Here is a 16708-nt window from a genome sequence, read left to right on the forward strand (position 1 = left end):
TTAATAAAGACTTTATCTTTCCCTACAACTTTCTCTAAGACGTCATTTCGGTTAAAAGTGAAATTTTCGTGCTACTATTTATTGAAAAATCTAGAATAAGCCATTTTGGAAACATCAACATGATTAAAAATGGCAGAATTGTATTACAAATGTAACAAACAATTATGCAAAGTTTCTTCCAAATCGGAGAATGCCGTTACAAAAAAATAATTAATTTTGCTATTTGGCCAGGAACTGCTCATAAATCGAATATAAAAAGAAATGATATCTCAATATTTCAAGTGTGATCTGATGCCGGAAATAGTATATCCATATCCTTAAAATTTAAAGAAAATGTCTAATCGTCTGCCCAAACTGCCCTGAATGTATTCAAAAGGTCAACTTATCATTCTCACACGACATATGACAGACTGCCACTTCCTAATGGCACCTTCCCTGGCTAAAAAAAATGCCAGCGGTGGTTCCACGGATCATAAATGTCTCTGTCAAAGCAGCTGTAATTTTCCCAGCACCTGCCGTAAACCTGAAGACCTCAGCCATCATAGTTATTCCAGCGACGATGACAAGCCAGACCACATTTAACATATTTCAATCTCTTTCTCTCCCTGACAGGCTTATTTCCTGCTGTTCTCGATCTGCCAGGCCAATCTCGCCGATGTGCTGTTCTGCTCTTGGTTGCTTTTTGCCTGTGAACAATTGCAACATCTGAAGGTATAAGTGCTACCTTGTCACACTCCGGGCAAATTAATCTCAATCCAGAGTCACTCTTTTATGCATTTCATTTTGCATCGGTCTCATTTATCTGTTCCTTGCTCTTGCTCCTCATTCAACAGGGAATTATGCGCCCCTTGATGGAGCTCTCCGCCTCGCTGGACACCTACCGACCCAACTCGGCAGCCCTGTTCCGTGCCATTTCCGCCGGATCCAAGTCGGAGCTGATTTTGAATGAAGGTAAGTGTCTGACTTTTGCTCTGTACTGGCAATCAGCTGCTGTGCGGCCCCGTCAACGTTGAAAGCTCACCGCTGAAAAACGAACTGGTGGTTTTAAAATAAAGCTACACGGCTTAAAAATAGACACCAAAGGACTTTTGTATCCACCTCCACTGACTGCACCGTGCCACGGTTGATTGCTTGGTCTACTGCTGTACGAGTACGGTTGAACGGGATTTCAATGCTTTTAGCGGTGGCATGTTGACGGATAAAAATACCTATACACTTTGCTGAGTGGGGAACGCGGTCTGGCAATGCAGACATGATTTGAAATAAGTTTTAACCCTTCAAGCACAAGCTGGTCAATAATGATATTATTAACATTTAAGAAGACATTTAAATTCTAACGCTTAGCCTAGATTAATAATTAATTGATTGTTACGACTCAATTTTTCAACGTGTATCTGGTATCGGAGTACCGCTTGCTGACAAAATTCTGCTGGAAGGCGTGGTACGTGCAGTGCATTTATTCACAATCTCCTTTCACCGTCAATATCAGACCATGTGGACCAGTCACTGTCGCTTGCCTGGTAAATCTATACCTACTGTGGTCCAATACCGAAGCATATCCCTCCATTTCGTACGGATGGTAGTTACTAGCAGTTTCAGTAGTGCAGCGTTAACATGAGCTTTGAATCGTGCTTGAAATTGAAGTGGGGCAGCAGTAGAAATGTATCAACAAGTTGGCCTTTAATCCGGCGGTATTAAGCGCGAAGTAGGTCAGTGAGGGCTTATTTGTGCGATCTGACTATTGTTCAACAACCAACGGGGGTGTAGCTCAGATGGTAGAGCGCTCGCTTAGCATGTGAGAGGTACCGGGATCGATACCCGGCATCTCCAACCGAAATTTTTACCATTTCTCACCGAGCAAATTTGATCTGTTCCTTTTGCAGAAAAAGACCCCGCAACGAAGGACTTTGACTTGCAAGGCATCTACAACTCGAAGGCGGACTGGGGAGCGCAGTTCCGGGCGCCGTCTACGTTGCAGACTTTTAACGACAACAACGCCATGAACGGGAACCCGAACGGGCTGACCCATAAACAGGAGCTGATGGTCCGGAGTGCGATTAAGTACTGGGTTGAGAGACACAAGCACGTTGTTCGGTATGTAGGCTTTGAGATCCGGTTTTTAGTTCTAATTTAGAGTGTTTTAGATCATTTTTATAAGATATGGTTCGGATGTTAATCAAGGGGATGTAGCTCAGATGGTAGAGCGCTCGCTTAGCATGTGAGAGGTACTGGGATCGATACCCAGCATCTCCAGCTTTTGAAGGTTTTCATTTTGACCGTAAGGCAGATGAGTTCAATTTTAATCATTTTTTTTTAAATTTTTTTTCAAATTATTAAAATAGGGTTTTACTGCATAAATTCTATTCAAATTAAACTAATTAAGAGTGAATTCCTTCATCTATTTGTTAAATGTTTGAATATTGATCATTGAAATAATACAATGTCGAGCACAAAACTCAGAATTTCACTGCGAAAAAAAAAACCAGACTACTAAATTTAAAATTTTAAACTGATTTGCATACTGCATAGCGAGTGTACATACATTTTAGGTTTGAGTTTTTGAGACCAACTGAATAGCTTGAGAACATTTTTTTTTCTACTATTGTCAATAAAGTTGGTTAATAACCAGTAATTCTATCACCACGGGGGTGTAGCTCAGATGGTAGAGCGCTCGCTTAGCATGTGAGAGGTACTGGGATCGATACCCAGCATCTCCAACTTCTCATTTTTGTATGATGTCAATAAGGTAGATAATTTCCCCGTAACGTGGGTCCGTGGCGTGGGTAAGATCATCTTTTCGTGGTACGTTACGGGATGTAAGAGATCTACCACCGATTCCTAGTCAAACTAGGGAACAGAATTTTTCAGTAATTAAAGGAACACATCTTAGCCTTTGTTACTTTTCATGCCTTGTTGATAGTGATAAGTCCTCGGGCTGCCTGGACCGATGATGATCTTGGAACATGAAAAAAAAATAGTTAGTTAGTCTTTTATTCGTTGTTCCCTAGTTTGAAATGGTTAAGACCAGGGTTCTGATGCATGGTCATTATCGGTGTCATTGCTTAATTTTGTTGCTAAAAAAATAGTTTCTATGTAGCAATCATTCACATTAAAGCACATAGGCTCTCTTCAGAAATTGATCTCACTTTTTATGATTTTAACATTATTCGATTGGATCCTGAGGATTCACGTGGAGGAGGGGTACTTTTGGGGATCAAAGAGTGCCATTCCTTCTAAAGAGTGAATCTTCCGGAATTCCCCGGTATTAAAGTTGTCGCATGTCAGGCTACCATTAAAGGTAAGAGCCTTTGTATTGCTTCTGTATATATTGCTCCTAGAGTCTCTGTTAATCACAAACAACTTTTCGACATATATGCGGTACTTCCCGCTCCATGGTTGATTTTAACTCCCACGGTACAGGCAATATTATTTCATACTCGATTGTAAAAATACTCTAAATATACTAAAATACGACGTTTTAAATTCTAAAAAAAAGGAATGCAATGAACAGAACTTTGAAAGAATTGCATACAAGCAAATGTTTACACCATCAAGAAAATAGCAAAGAGGAATCAGGCGAAACGTTTGCATCTGCCACAATGGTCCAAAGATTTCAATCTTCCTTTTAGGTTAATGGATGTACACTGAGAAAATCCCGGAAAGTGAGTTAAGTGATAATTTAATTTTCCATATTTCTTGTATCTATTTTCAATGTCATTTTTCGTGACAATAGAGGTTATTATGTATTTATTGATGAAAGTATTTGAAAAACATTCTTTTTACCTTTTACATGCTTACCCATGTCAAATTATAGGGGAAATAGACCTATGGATTTAAGATTGGGCCCATCGCTAAAAATCTGCTATTTATCAATTTTATCGTCATTAAGACGGTACTAATGGAAATTTTTGGTCGTTATTGAAAATTTAGTTGATTGTTAAATTTATGTATGGGACCAAATTAGGGCATTTAGACCGACACTACATCCATTTCTCTTACCTATTTATTTTATTTTTTATTCTCTTGCTCCGAATTACTGAGAAAAAAAAACAATAAAAAAGCTCAATGCTGCTAATAATGACAATTGGGTAGATTTGTAAAAGCGTGAGTCAGGTCCAGAATAGTAATTATATGATGACTACAATATGTAGTTTCTTAAACGATAAAAATTATGAGATTCACACATTACGGATTTCGGACTTTTGGCCAACTTTTTGGGTCTAATACTCCTATGTGCGACGACTTGAAAACCATTAAAATCACAATTTCTCTAATGAAAAAACTTAATTAAAGAACAAAACAGTATCGCTGGAACACCCGCCAAATGAAAGCTTCGATGCACCCTATAATATGAGCCTATGGTTTACTGAAAGCAAGGTCTTTGTGAATCACGTAAGTCCATATTTATGGCCAAAACATGAATGGGATATCTCAGAGGTATAGTGAGGTATAATTGTCTCTTCTACGTTTACCTGCACCTCTGGAGTCCCTCATGGAAGTAACCTGAGTCCACTTTTGTCCACACTTGTTGTATTAGACCCCGGCGTAGTGGTTAGCATCCATATCTCTTACGCCAAAGTCACGAGTTCAAATCTCACCCCGGACAAGACACGAATGACCCAAGAGCGTAAAAGTGACTATAATTTTAAAAAAATGTTGTTGACTTTCCATAGCCTGCCCGTGGCGCGATCCAATGAATTAACCACTGTATGAAACAGTCCACATCGTGCTCTCTTGCCGTGCGGGATCTATTTGCTTTTTGCTGAAGGAAGTGTTACTACTACCTAAAGCTACAACAAATTTAACAGCACTTTTCAGTGTTCAACCTGTAAAATGTCTACCTTGTTCAACTCTTATTCCTCTTCGATGCTTGTTTGGACCCTACCCGAGGTAATCCTTCTTGAATATCGATTTGGAAAATTCCTCTTCGATCCTTCAGATTCTTATAGTAATCTGCTTGGAAGTCGATTTGGATAAAAATCTACTGCCGCCATGGTGCCTAAGCACAAAAGAAAAGGGCAAACTCTTGATCCTCCTTCTGATGAAATTAAATTGAGCAATCAATTTGATTTGCTCACGGATGATGAGAATAATCCATCATTCCATCATTAGAAAAATTCTAATAAACTTTCCCGGCTTAATGTCTAGAAGGAAAAGATTCCCGCTATTGTGATAACCACTTCCAATTTCCATGCTCTTCGCATGGAACTTTTGAACTTCGTGAAAGTTAAGTTTTCAGTACAAATTGGACGTCGGGGTGAATGCCGTGTATTGGCTGAAACCTTGGACGGATTTAAATGTCTTCTCAAATATCTTACTGAGGAGCAGCACAAATTTTCTTCTTACGACACCAAAACTTAACGTGTGTTCAAGGTTGTCATGAAAGGACTGCCCAGTGGTGAATCTCTGGATCAGATCAAAGATGAACTGCAAAATTACTTGAAGTTGTGCCACTCCAAGTAATCAAAATGAAAATGAAATCCCGTCCTGGCGATTCACGCGACGGGATTTCTAATGATTTTCATTTAGTTGTCTAGTTAACTAGACTTGAATAGTTAACTAAACAACCTTAAGGCCTTAGAAAAAGCTAGCCTTATACTCCATGCCCGAGTGAAGTGGGAACACTTCAGGAAGACTGGAGGAAATTTCCAAAACCTCACTCAGTGCCGTAAGTGCCAGGGATGGGGTCACAGAACTAAAAATTGCTACATGCCAGCTAAATGCATGAATTGTGGTGATTCCTCTCACGCAAAGGACGACTGTCCTGTGAAGGAAGATCCTAAGAAATTTAAATGTTCAAATTGTGGTGAAAACCACAAATCCAATTTTTGGGAATGTAAGACTCCCAAAGCGATCCTACAATCAAGTTCTAAGTGACACGTAGGAAACGCTCCACGTTCCCGATCAGGTACAAATTCCTCTGCTGTTGACAACGGTCAGCGAGGAACAAATTCTACATTCGTACCCGTAGGTACAAATATCACCCTTGCTTCAAATTTTTCATCTAAACCTGTTCCCGTCGCTGCTAACAATGTTCAGCGAGTTAATGGAGCTACCTATGCTGCTACTGCAACGGGTAGAAATCAAAATACTAACCAACGTAATTCTAACGGAAATTTTGAAAATTTTGACTTACTCACTTAAACAGAGACCCTGAGTTCGGTAAAAAAATTACCGTCTTAGATCGGTTATGCTAAAAATTACAGATGTTTCGGTATTTTCTCGCTTTATTGCTGAAAACTGTAAATTAAATGACCGAATTTCGTTAATTTTATTTTAATTTACCGAAAACGGTAAACATTTTTACCGGCAGGTCTGTAAATCAGCTTCATCATTGACTTCGGTGAAATATTTTACTGAAGTTTCTGTAAACAAAGCGTTCCGTTACTGAGTTCGGTAACGGTCTAGGTAAACGTCAAATCCACCATATTGTTATTTTTGGTCGACATTAAAAGCGTTCGTGCTTGTGAAAAATAAAAAAGGTGAAATTATGGAGGCTGTTATGCAACACCAAGATGAGCGAATCGTAGATATTTTCCGTAAATAATTAATTTTCGGTATCTAAATAAATACCGATCACAGATGGCCGATGTTGTTGCTTGTTTTTTCTTCTGTCGGTTCAAGTTCCATTCCCGTTGGCGACGATCTTCCAATGCTTCCTTGTTTTCAATGTAGCGCTGAATCTTTCCGACAAAAACTTAAGTTTTCAGATCGTCGCCAACGGTTTTGTTCATTGGTGGTGCAATTTGCAACACTAACTTATTGATCACGTCTGCAGCCAAATTTGTGCATGGGTTGCAGTGACCGCCACCTTGAAACAATATTAAAGCACATTACAGTTGACCTTTTTAAAAAATTACAGATCACTCGGTAATTTTCGATTTGCATATCGTCCTCAAAATTACAGTTCTCCGGTAAAGTCGACAACAAATCAAGCAATGCACATCGGTAAACGTTACCGATCGTTCGGTAAATTTGACAGCTAATTTTGTTGATCCAGTTTACAGATTTTTCGGTAATGTTCTCGATTACCGAAAACATTACCGACCGTTCAGCTGTTGAGAAATCGGTAAATGAATTACCGAAGTCGGTGATTTTTTCTAAGTGTGTAGGAAGCATTACTGCTCCTAAAATGGAATTTTTACAGAAATCATTAATGGACGATTACTGATATGCTTAAATCTCACTCCATGTTTGATGCTTTTCAAACTGAAGTAAAATTTGCAAACAATATTGTCATGACTTTTAAATCCAGTACTGGATTTTAAAGCATTCAATATTTTAAATTGGAATGCTCGATTTCTTAAAGATAATGCAGACGAGCTATTTAACTTTTTTGATAATTCATAACGTGCATATTGCCGTTATAACTGAAACGTTCCTTAAACCTGACCATAAGGTTAAGACCCAAGTAACAATTTTGGTTTTATGAGGTTTCTGTAGACCATAATTTAGACACAAGCACGTTGTTCGGTATGTAGGCTTTGAGATCCGGTTTTTGGTTCTAATTTAGAGTGTTTTAGATCATTTTTATAAGATATGGTTCGGATGTTAATCAAGGGGATGTAGCTCAGATGGTAGAGCGCTCGCTTAGCATGTGAGAGGTACTGGGATCGATACCCAGCATCTCCAGCTTTTGTAGGTTTTCATTTTGACCGTTAGGCAGATGAGTTCAATTTTAATATTTTTTTTGGAAAAAAGCAGGGCATCAATTTGTCAAATTATTAAAATAGGGTTTTACTGCATAAATTCTATTAAAATAAAACTAATTAAGAGTGAATTCCATCATCTATTTGTTAAATGTTTGATTATTGATCATTGAAATAATACAATTTCGAGCACAAAAATCAGAATTTCACTGCGAAAAAAAAACCAGACTACTAAATTTAAAATTTTAAAGTGATTTGCATACTGCATAGTGAGTGTACATACATTTTAGGTTTGATTTATTGAGACCAACTGAATGGGTTGAGAACATTTTTTTTTCAAATATTGTCAATAATGTTGGTTAATAACCAGTAATTCTATCACCACGGGGGTGTAGCTCAGATGGTAGAGCGCTCGCTTAGCATGTGAGAGGTACTGGGATCGATACCCAGCATCTCCAACTTCTCATTTTTGTATGATGTCAATAAGGTAGATAATTTCCCCGTAACGTGGGTAAGATCATCTTTTCGTGGTACGTTACGGGATGTAAGAGATCTACCACCGATTCCTAGTCAAACTAGGGAACAAGATTATTCAGTAATTAAAGGAACACATCTTAGCCTTTGTTTCTTTTCATGTCTTGTTGATAGTGATAAGTCCTCGGGCTGCCTGGACCGATGATGATCTTGAAACATGGAAAAAAAATAGTTAGTTAGTCTTTTATTCGTTGTTCCCTAGTTTGAAGTGGTTAACACTAGGGTTCTGATGCATGGTCATTATCGATGTCATTGCTTAATTTTGTTGCTAAAAAAATAGTTTCTATGTAGCAATCATTCACATTAAAGCACATAGGCTCTCTTCAGAAATTGATCTCCCTTTTTATGATTTTAACAGTATTCGATTGGATCGTGAGGATTCACGTGGAGGAGGGGTACTTTTGGGGATCAAAGAGTGCCATTCCTTCTATAGAGTGAATCTTCCACAATTCCCCGGTATTAAAGTTGTCGCATGTCAGGCTACCATTAAAGGTAAGAGCATTTGAATTGCTTCTGTATTTATCGCTCCTAGAGTCTCTGTTAATCGCAAACAACTTTTCGACATATGTGCGGTACTTCCCGCTCCATGGTTGATCATGGGAGATTTTAACGGAGCGGAGCTGTACGATGATAACCGTTCTACTTTGATTTATGATCTCTGCGACAACTTCAACATAACAATACTTAACAATGGAGAAGTAACACGTTTGGCTGGTCCATCCTCGAATGGTAGCAGATTAGACCTCACCTTTTGCTCCAATTCACTATCGTTGGATTGCACTTGGCATGTAATCCAGGATCCGCACGGTAGTGATCATCTGCCGATCAAAATTTCGATTGCCACTGGGTTCAACTCGTCAGAATCCGTTAACGCATAGGCGATAGGCGATACAGTATAACTTCCTCTCTAATCTCATCGTCGACAGCGCACTTCAAGCTCAAACACGACCGGTGCCGCGATCGTCAATTCGTAACAAAAAAAAAACATCGCTCTGGTGGGATCAACAATGCACGGAATGTTTACCGTAAACATTCCGACGCTTTTAAACTTTTTCAGAAATTCGGAACACGCGAGCATTTCGACGCATACACATCTCTTGAACGCGAACTCAAGAGCTTCATCAAGGCGAAAAAACGGGGTTACTGGCGGCAGTTTGTAGACGGATTGTCGCGCGAAACGTCTATGAATACGCTTCCCAACAAACAATTTGAGCTGATTAAAAGCTGAATAAGCTATTAATTAGCTGAAGAAGCATATTTTTGCCTGAATAAGCTCTTATGCAGCGCTCAATGTTTGTTGGGTTTGGAGTACGGCGCGAAGAATGCGTAGCTGGTCTACTCACAACGAAAGCGAGGAATACTCGGATCGATGGATTCATAAATTCGCGCGAAAAGTATGTCCGGATTCCGTGCCGTCGCAATTGATTCCTCGCGAAACCGCGAATTCGGTAGACGAAATCAGTCAGCCTTTTTCAATGGTCGAACTTTCACTCGCTCTCCTTTCGTGTGGCAATTCTGCCACGGGATCTGATAGAATCAAGTTCAACTTGCTGAAAAACCTTCCAGACGTCGCTAAGAGGCGCATGTTGAACTTGTTCAATCAGTTCTTGGAGCTCAATATTGTTCCCGACGATTGGAGATGAGTGAGGGTGATAGCCTGTGTATTGGTCGGGCTTTGTGGATATCCTTGTGGGGGAAAAAGGTACTTCGGATTTACCATACCCTGAGAGACTGCAAAGTTCACGCATCGTTGGCCGTTGTCGTTCGATGCGGCATGCAGGCTGTTTGGCCCGATTGCCGGTCTATACATTGCCTCCCATCCTACCTGCACTTAGTACCTCCACTACCTCCACTACTGGCTCACCCACCCTAACTCTTTGGATTTGTCTTTTCAGACAGGCTTCAGATGGTCCATCTCGCCAACGGAGGCGTAAATTATGAATTTTGTGAATAAGAGCTAAGTATTCCGCTCCTTCCAGGTTGTCAACTCACCATTTTGTAGCCCCAACATCACACAAAGACACTCTCTACAATAGAAGAGAGAATGGATGCGTGCTTTGATAGTTTAATCCTCTCTTGGTGCTTACCAAAATCCAGATTAAATTACGTATTATCCTCGAGATTAAGCTTACCGCTGGGCTGGTTCGTCTCCGAGACCGCTATATGTGGATCACTTTGCACTAATATACATTAATACAAGAGGTGGTTAGAAGGAAAGGGATGTAAGTAACTTTAATCGATTCGCTTCATCGACTTTCTCTTTCGTAAATAACTCAGTTGCAAACACATTCCTTAATGCGTTTGCAGTTATGGATGCTTGATGAGAACCTTGTTTATCATACTATGTGGCAGAAATAGTGCGAAATCTGTTACACCCCTTTCCTTCTAACCCCCTCACATCAAACCAGCTTACCTTAGTTTAACGCCTTTGTCTTGTTGAAAACTTCAGTTGTTATTACGGAAGTGTATAACTCAAATGAATATCACAGGGGGACCCTATCCCTGTCAACCACATATAGATGCACCATAGTACAGATAATTTTGACATTTTTGGACAACCTGACACTTTTGGGCGTACTAACAGCGGCAAAACTGACGGAGGTACGACAGAACAAAACAGCTTACTCTTTCACACTTGCATCACAGTGCTGAATGCTAGAAAGAGTAGTCTGTTGCAGTTATCCGTACCCACTATATTCATCACATTAAGGTGAGCTCCGCCGAAATTCGTGATTGTTGCCCATTCCACATTTCAATAAACCAAGTAGTAAGGTGCAACCATTTTCGCCCAATTTACTCAAAGTATCCCAAGTAACACTGCAAGTTTTGTAGTGGTTTTAATGCATGCTACAAGTCTAAATCATAATCTACAGAACTCTCATAAAATCAAGATTGTTAATTGGGATGCTTTCCGATATTTAAAATTGACTCTCTTTATAAAATTTCTGACTTGATGGAACTTAAGGTGTTTTATCCGATTGTCACCAAATTTTCAGAGAGTAAAAAGAAACAATTAAAGTTAGTTTTGGCATCATTCATCTAATTTATTTCGCTTTTATATCCGAATGCGCGAACCTTGGCCATAACTCCAGCCATAAGGTTTTGCACGACCTCAGAATCGACAGTTTTTTGCATAAAGTCTGGAACGCGCAAAAATTGGTCAACTTCAAATTTGTGTATTTCTGTTAAAAATGCATTAAAAAAAAAACCTGAAATGCTGCATTTGGAAGTTGACTGTATATACAATTTTGCACGCGCAGCAAGAGAATCCGGCGTTTTCACACGCCAAGTTGGCAAAATTGCTGGATGTGGCCAAACCGACCGTGACAAACGTTTCAACAGTGTTCGGGGAGCGTCTGTCGACCACCAGGAAGCCTGGAAGCGGCGGCAATCGTAATCCGGACGTGGCAGCGACGATGAAGAAGGTGACGGTGAAATATAAGCGGAAACCTAACCTCTCCATTCGGGACGTCGCTGGAAAGCTCAATGTCTCCCACACTACTGTGCAGCGGGCCAAGAAACGAGCCGGGTTGTCGACGTTTAAGAAGGTGAAGGTGGCGAACCGAGATTACAAACATAACACGTCGGCAGAGCAGCGGTCCCGAAAGCTGTATACAAATCTGCTCACAAAGTTCGACTGTGTTGTCATGGACGACGAAACTTATGTGAAGGCGGATTTCAAGCAGCTTCCGGGACAGGAGTTTTATACCGCATCAGGAAAAGGGAAGGTGGCTGAAATTTTCAAAACCATCAAACTATCGAAGTTCCCGGAAAAATATGTCGTCTGGCAAGCCATGTGAACGTGTGGTCTAAAAAGCGGCATTTTCATTACTACGGGAACCATCAATCAAGAGATCTACGTCCAGGAGTGCCTGGAAAAGTGGCTGCTACCATTCCTTAAGCAACATAATAGACCTGTGCTGTTCTGGCAGGACTTGGCGAGTTGCCACTATGGGAAAAAAGGCAATCGAGTGGTACGATGCGAACAACGTGGTTGTGGTACCCAAAGACCACAACCCTCCCAATAGCACAGAACTTCGCCCTATCGAACGGTATTAAGCCTTGGTAAAACGGAATCTAAAAAAAATTAATAAATCCATGGAAAACGAGCAGCAGTTTAAATCTAACTGGCGTTCGGCGGCGAATAAAGTCGATGAGACCACTGTGCAAAATTTAAGTGAAGGGGTTAAGCGGAAGGCACGGCAGTTCGGATTTGGCAAAGAAAAATAAGAAGATTTTTGTGATATGAATTTTGACTGAAAGAAACGATTTTTTTGCCCACCAATTTTCGCGCGTTCCAGTCTTTATTAACCCATGCTTTCTTCATTTCTTTTACATTCTTCACCACTTCAGGTCGTTTTAGAAGGTGCTTTTTTTGTAGTTCCACCTAGTACCGAATTTTTACCGGTTTTACTATTATTAAATGTATCATAACCGAAAAACCGGTTTTTGAAAAAGGACCGGTAATGACAACCCTATTGGCAATGCGATGATCAATGTTAGCTTTCCATTTAAAGTCCTTTGTCAGGCCAATTACAATAGCCTACCTGACAATGCGCCACCGGCAAGTGCCGAAGAATGTTTAAGGTCATTATAAATGGGACAATCGAAACGAGTCAAGGACATACATACACACACACACACCCTCGCTGAAGTCTGAGTTTGACTCAACAAAGGCACCCATCTTTGGGAGGTCGTTATTTTCCATCAGGACGAAAGCTACTCACGTGTCGGAACTGCTGATGCCGGATCTCTTCTTTTGTCCATGCCATGAATAGGCTCGATTCTCTCTTCTGCCTGCCGCATCTTGATCTACCCCATCAACTTCGTCAGTGGTGTGGAGGGCGGTGGTTTGAATGATGCTTCTCGTTTTCTACCATCTTTTGCTGCGGTTTGTGGAATCGAAACGGAGTAGGTTGGTACATAAACAACGATTTCGAGAATGAAGAAGATTTTATCTAGGTGCTTCTAGCGGCGCATTTCGAGTTCTATTTTTTCCTTTCCCGACGGCGATGTGACGACTTGAATTGCAATGTGAGACGTTGTTCCTTTGCTCCGTCACGTGAGGTCGTGGGGAATGTGAGTACGTTCGGTGAAAAATGTGACGTACTCATACACACACACACACACACACACACACACACACACACACACACACACACACACACACACACACACACACACACACACACACACACACACATACACACACACACACACACACACACACACACACACACACACACACACACACACACACACACACACACACACACACACACACACACACACACACGATAATGTATACATTGAATGGTTTTAGCTTTTGCTCTGGATTCGGAATTGTCCTGTCAGATTGTCCTGTCGCATTCGTATACAATCATATTAAAATGGAACATTCTCGGTGGAACAGCAGAGCAGTGGGGGATAAGTCAAAAAGCTTGGGATTTTTTTCTGTTCGTGTGAGGACAAAGTGTATGTGCCGTGAAATGCCATTATTCACATCGAGCGGAAAATTGAAATATGTACTTGAATATTTAATAGGGGTGATGACGAATTGTAGAATGATTTGTTACATTGACCTTTTTGTGATTTACTCGTTCGTAGAAAACAGGATGTGTGAAAATTTCATCATGATGGTTGGTTTTCAAGTGGGTCTTGTACACGAACATTAATTTTGTAAAAGAAACTTGTATCTAGGAAACCTATAGAAACCAACATTTGCTACTTTCAGTAAAAGTGGAATGACTAACTCATGTGTAATGGCTCGAGGATGTGTGCTTGTTTATAAAGCAACAGTCACTACTCTAATCTCTCAACTAACACCAAGAGATATTTGTGGGGTAACAGTTGAAAACCTTAATAGGAAATACGATAACTGTTCAATTTAGCTACCACTTGATGAACCATCTTCTACGGATGACTATAAAAAGGTGGTTGCATACTGTGATACAACCTTTATACCTGACCCTCATGATATCTTTTAGAACACCAATCCACAAAAATCTTGACTCACAAATATTGAATGCACATGTAAGGAGGTATATTTGTTATAGAATCTCAAAAATTGCTTAAAATCTAAATAAAACTGCCTTTAAACTACATGGGCTGGCGCTTTTGGCTTAAAGTTTATAAAGGGTAAGCTCATCTACAGTCAAAAACGAACATCTCAATAAAACTAACTATATTAATGATGCAGTCTTTAGCAAAGTTGTTACTCATTGAACTACAAGTTTTGAAAATATGAATCAAATCGAGGATAAGGAAACTTTTTGATAGGAAGAGTGCAGGGGAGTAATTTTTTTTAATATATCCATAATATCCAAATTCCTCATACAGAATTAAAACTAAAGGCGCCAACCAAATGAGCTGAAACTTTCAGAGAATGTTCTCATGTTTGTTTCTCACCTAAGGAACAAATCTAGGGGTTGGTCCGTGGAAAATTAGAACTGAACTTTTATTTTAGTGGACCAGTCTAATACGCAAGTAACCCCATAAACCAACCAAATCAGACAATGGAACTCGCAAGCACACGGAGAACAAATTCGTTAAGTTAAGATAGCAATCCTAATAGTTACTTTCACATGGAAAAATATTGTTGTTTGAAAGAAACCTATAGTTATTCGAACATGAATTTGACCGTCAACTCAATCATATCTACCTAATAGATTCAACTGTTCATCTTATACTCAATTCAACTATAACTTTGATGAATTATAACAACCGTCAAATGTAATTTATTTATTTAATTTGATTTCAAGTGATCATCATAAATCCACATACCTTTAACTTGTGATGCGTAGAATAGGCGATAAGATAGCTGGGTCTCACGCAGATGAACACGGTTCAAATCTAAGTTGAATCTTCTTGTTCACTTTTTTATGATTTTGCATTTGTGTTTTTGAGGTCGATAAAGAAGCAACACAAACTTCCTTAATATGTCAATATTGAAGAGCAGTTTGTTTAATAAACATTGTAAAATTTTGCTTTCCTAACAATAGTTTTCTTGAATCAACTAAAGCATAGTTGTATTTTGAAGTTTGATGTTTGTTCATCTACTGAAAAACATAGTTGAGCTAACCGAGGAGCCAACTATGGACTTTAGTTGTTGCCCTCTATATATAGTCAAATCAACTATAGTTTCGGGTTATCTCTAAAACAATTGAACAATATAGTTATTTTGACCGGAAAAATAATTGCGTCTGCTGTAATTTGTTCTCCGTGCAGGGTTGCTTCCACTCACTTCACTATAAAAAAAACTTCAAGGGACAGCCCTATGGGGTTGTACGCAATGGTGACGTAGGACTACGTGGTCTTATATTATAAACACCGACAAACCGACATGAAACTTAAACTTAACTCTTGACCGAGAATCCATAACGGCATATTCAAATGTGCAGCGATCCCATCTGTCAAAACCATAGACATTTTCTATCTAGATAAAAATAATTAGCCCAAAATAGATAAGACACGAACCAACTCATACATTTTGCATGCGTGTTCGTGGCTAGGATATCCATTTTTCGCGAACACGCACCAGATGTCAGTTTTGTGCTTTGATCAGAAATTTGATGGTACTCTGTATGGTCATTCATGTCGGTTTGAAGAAGAATTTGAGCGGGGTTCTTTCTGTTTATACTCTTTAGTATGACGCGCTTGGCCTAGCTGACCCACAGCGACTCACAAAGAGCTACTGATTCCGATGAATAGCGGTGCGGCTTCTTCCTCCTTCTATGGATGCTCATGTGGCTGCAGCTCGCTGTTTGCAGGCAGCCTTTCGTTGTGTACTGGTGAACAATTTTCAACGCCACAGGCAGAAAGCACTGCTGCTGCTGCTGCTGATGACGACGACCGGACACCACCACACAAGGTGATTGGAACTGAATCCGATCAGCGGTTGTGATCAGCCTTTATAGCTAGCTGCTTGTGGGGAGCCTTTCGCTGTGTACTGGAGAACATCACCAATCAGCACGTGGTGATTGAATAAACACCGTTTAGTGAGACCGGATGGAATTCAACTTTGAAATCTGTGCTAGGGAAATCGCTTTTCGCAGGCAATAGGTGATAATTTTAATTATAACAGCAACAGTTACACTTTCGTGCAATTTTCAACAGTGAAAAATGATAAAATCTTAATTTAACAGATGCAATATTTCTGATCGATTGGTGATTTTTTTTTTCCTTTGGTTTGTTTTTTCCGTCGATCTTGTTTTCCGTGCTGAGCACCAATGCTACCGACGTGCCAGGAAGGCAGCTCCCACACCTGGACCCTACCTATCGACCCATCAACTCATGAACCGGGGACCAACGGCTTTACTTCCCATCCGAAGGAAGGCGTGATCAGAGATGTTATGCCTCAGAACATCCCGGCGGTGCCAACTGGGATTGAACCCAGGCCTACTGGGATCGATTGGTGATAAAATTATTGAAATTGGTCCAGGGATAGCTGAGTTATTAACGTTCAAAATCTTTCATAATTTTGTTACATGTTCCATTTTCGGTTTTCACAAAGTGTACCCCCGTAT

At 39.9% G+C, this 16708-nt stretch overlaps 1 protein-coding gene and 5 non-coding genes across 6 annotated transcripts in view; all 6 read left to right on the forward strand.

Annotated features, from left to right (window-relative positions):
* Positions 1-16708, forward strand: part of Orco (odorant receptor co-receptor) — a 47529-nt gene that overhangs the window by 9299 nt on the left and 21522 nt on the right. The window contains exons 3-5 of the mRNA XM_065217896.1: positions 613-711; positions 834-951; positions 1884-2094. Of these exons, the coding sequence (XP_065073968.1) occupies positions 613-711; positions 834-951; positions 1884-2094 (428 nt within the window). The remainder of the gene's footprint in view (positions 1-612; positions 712-833; positions 952-1883; positions 2095-16708) is intronic.
* TRNAA-AGC (transfer RNA alanine (anticodon AGC)) lies at positions 1758-1830 on the forward strand. Its single transcript has one exon. It is a non-coding gene; the product is annotated as a tRNA-Ala (tRNA).
* On the forward strand, positions 2181-2253 carry TRNAA-AGC (transfer RNA alanine (anticodon AGC)). The gene has a single exon. It is a non-coding gene; the product is annotated as a tRNA-Ala (tRNA).
* TRNAA-AGC (transfer RNA alanine (anticodon AGC)) lies at positions 2645-2717 on the forward strand. Its single transcript has one exon. It is a non-coding gene; the product is annotated as a tRNA-Ala (tRNA).
* TRNAA-AGC (transfer RNA alanine (anticodon AGC)) lies at positions 7560-7632 on the forward strand. The gene has a single exon. It is a non-coding gene; the product is annotated as a tRNA-Ala (tRNA).
* TRNAA-AGC (transfer RNA alanine (anticodon AGC)) lies at positions 8035-8107 on the forward strand. The gene has a single exon. It is a non-coding gene; the product is annotated as a tRNA-Ala (tRNA).

This window comes from Ochlerotatus camptorhynchus, unplaced genomic scaffold (genome assembly GCF_037179485.1).
Source record: "Ochlerotatus camptorhynchus isolate MF236.1 unplaced genomic scaffold, CSIRO-AGI_Acam_v1.1 ptg000081l, whole genome shotgun sequence".
NCBI classification, from domain to species: Eukaryota; Metazoa; Arthropoda; class Insecta; order Diptera; family Culicidae; genus Ochlerotatus; species Ochlerotatus camptorhynchus.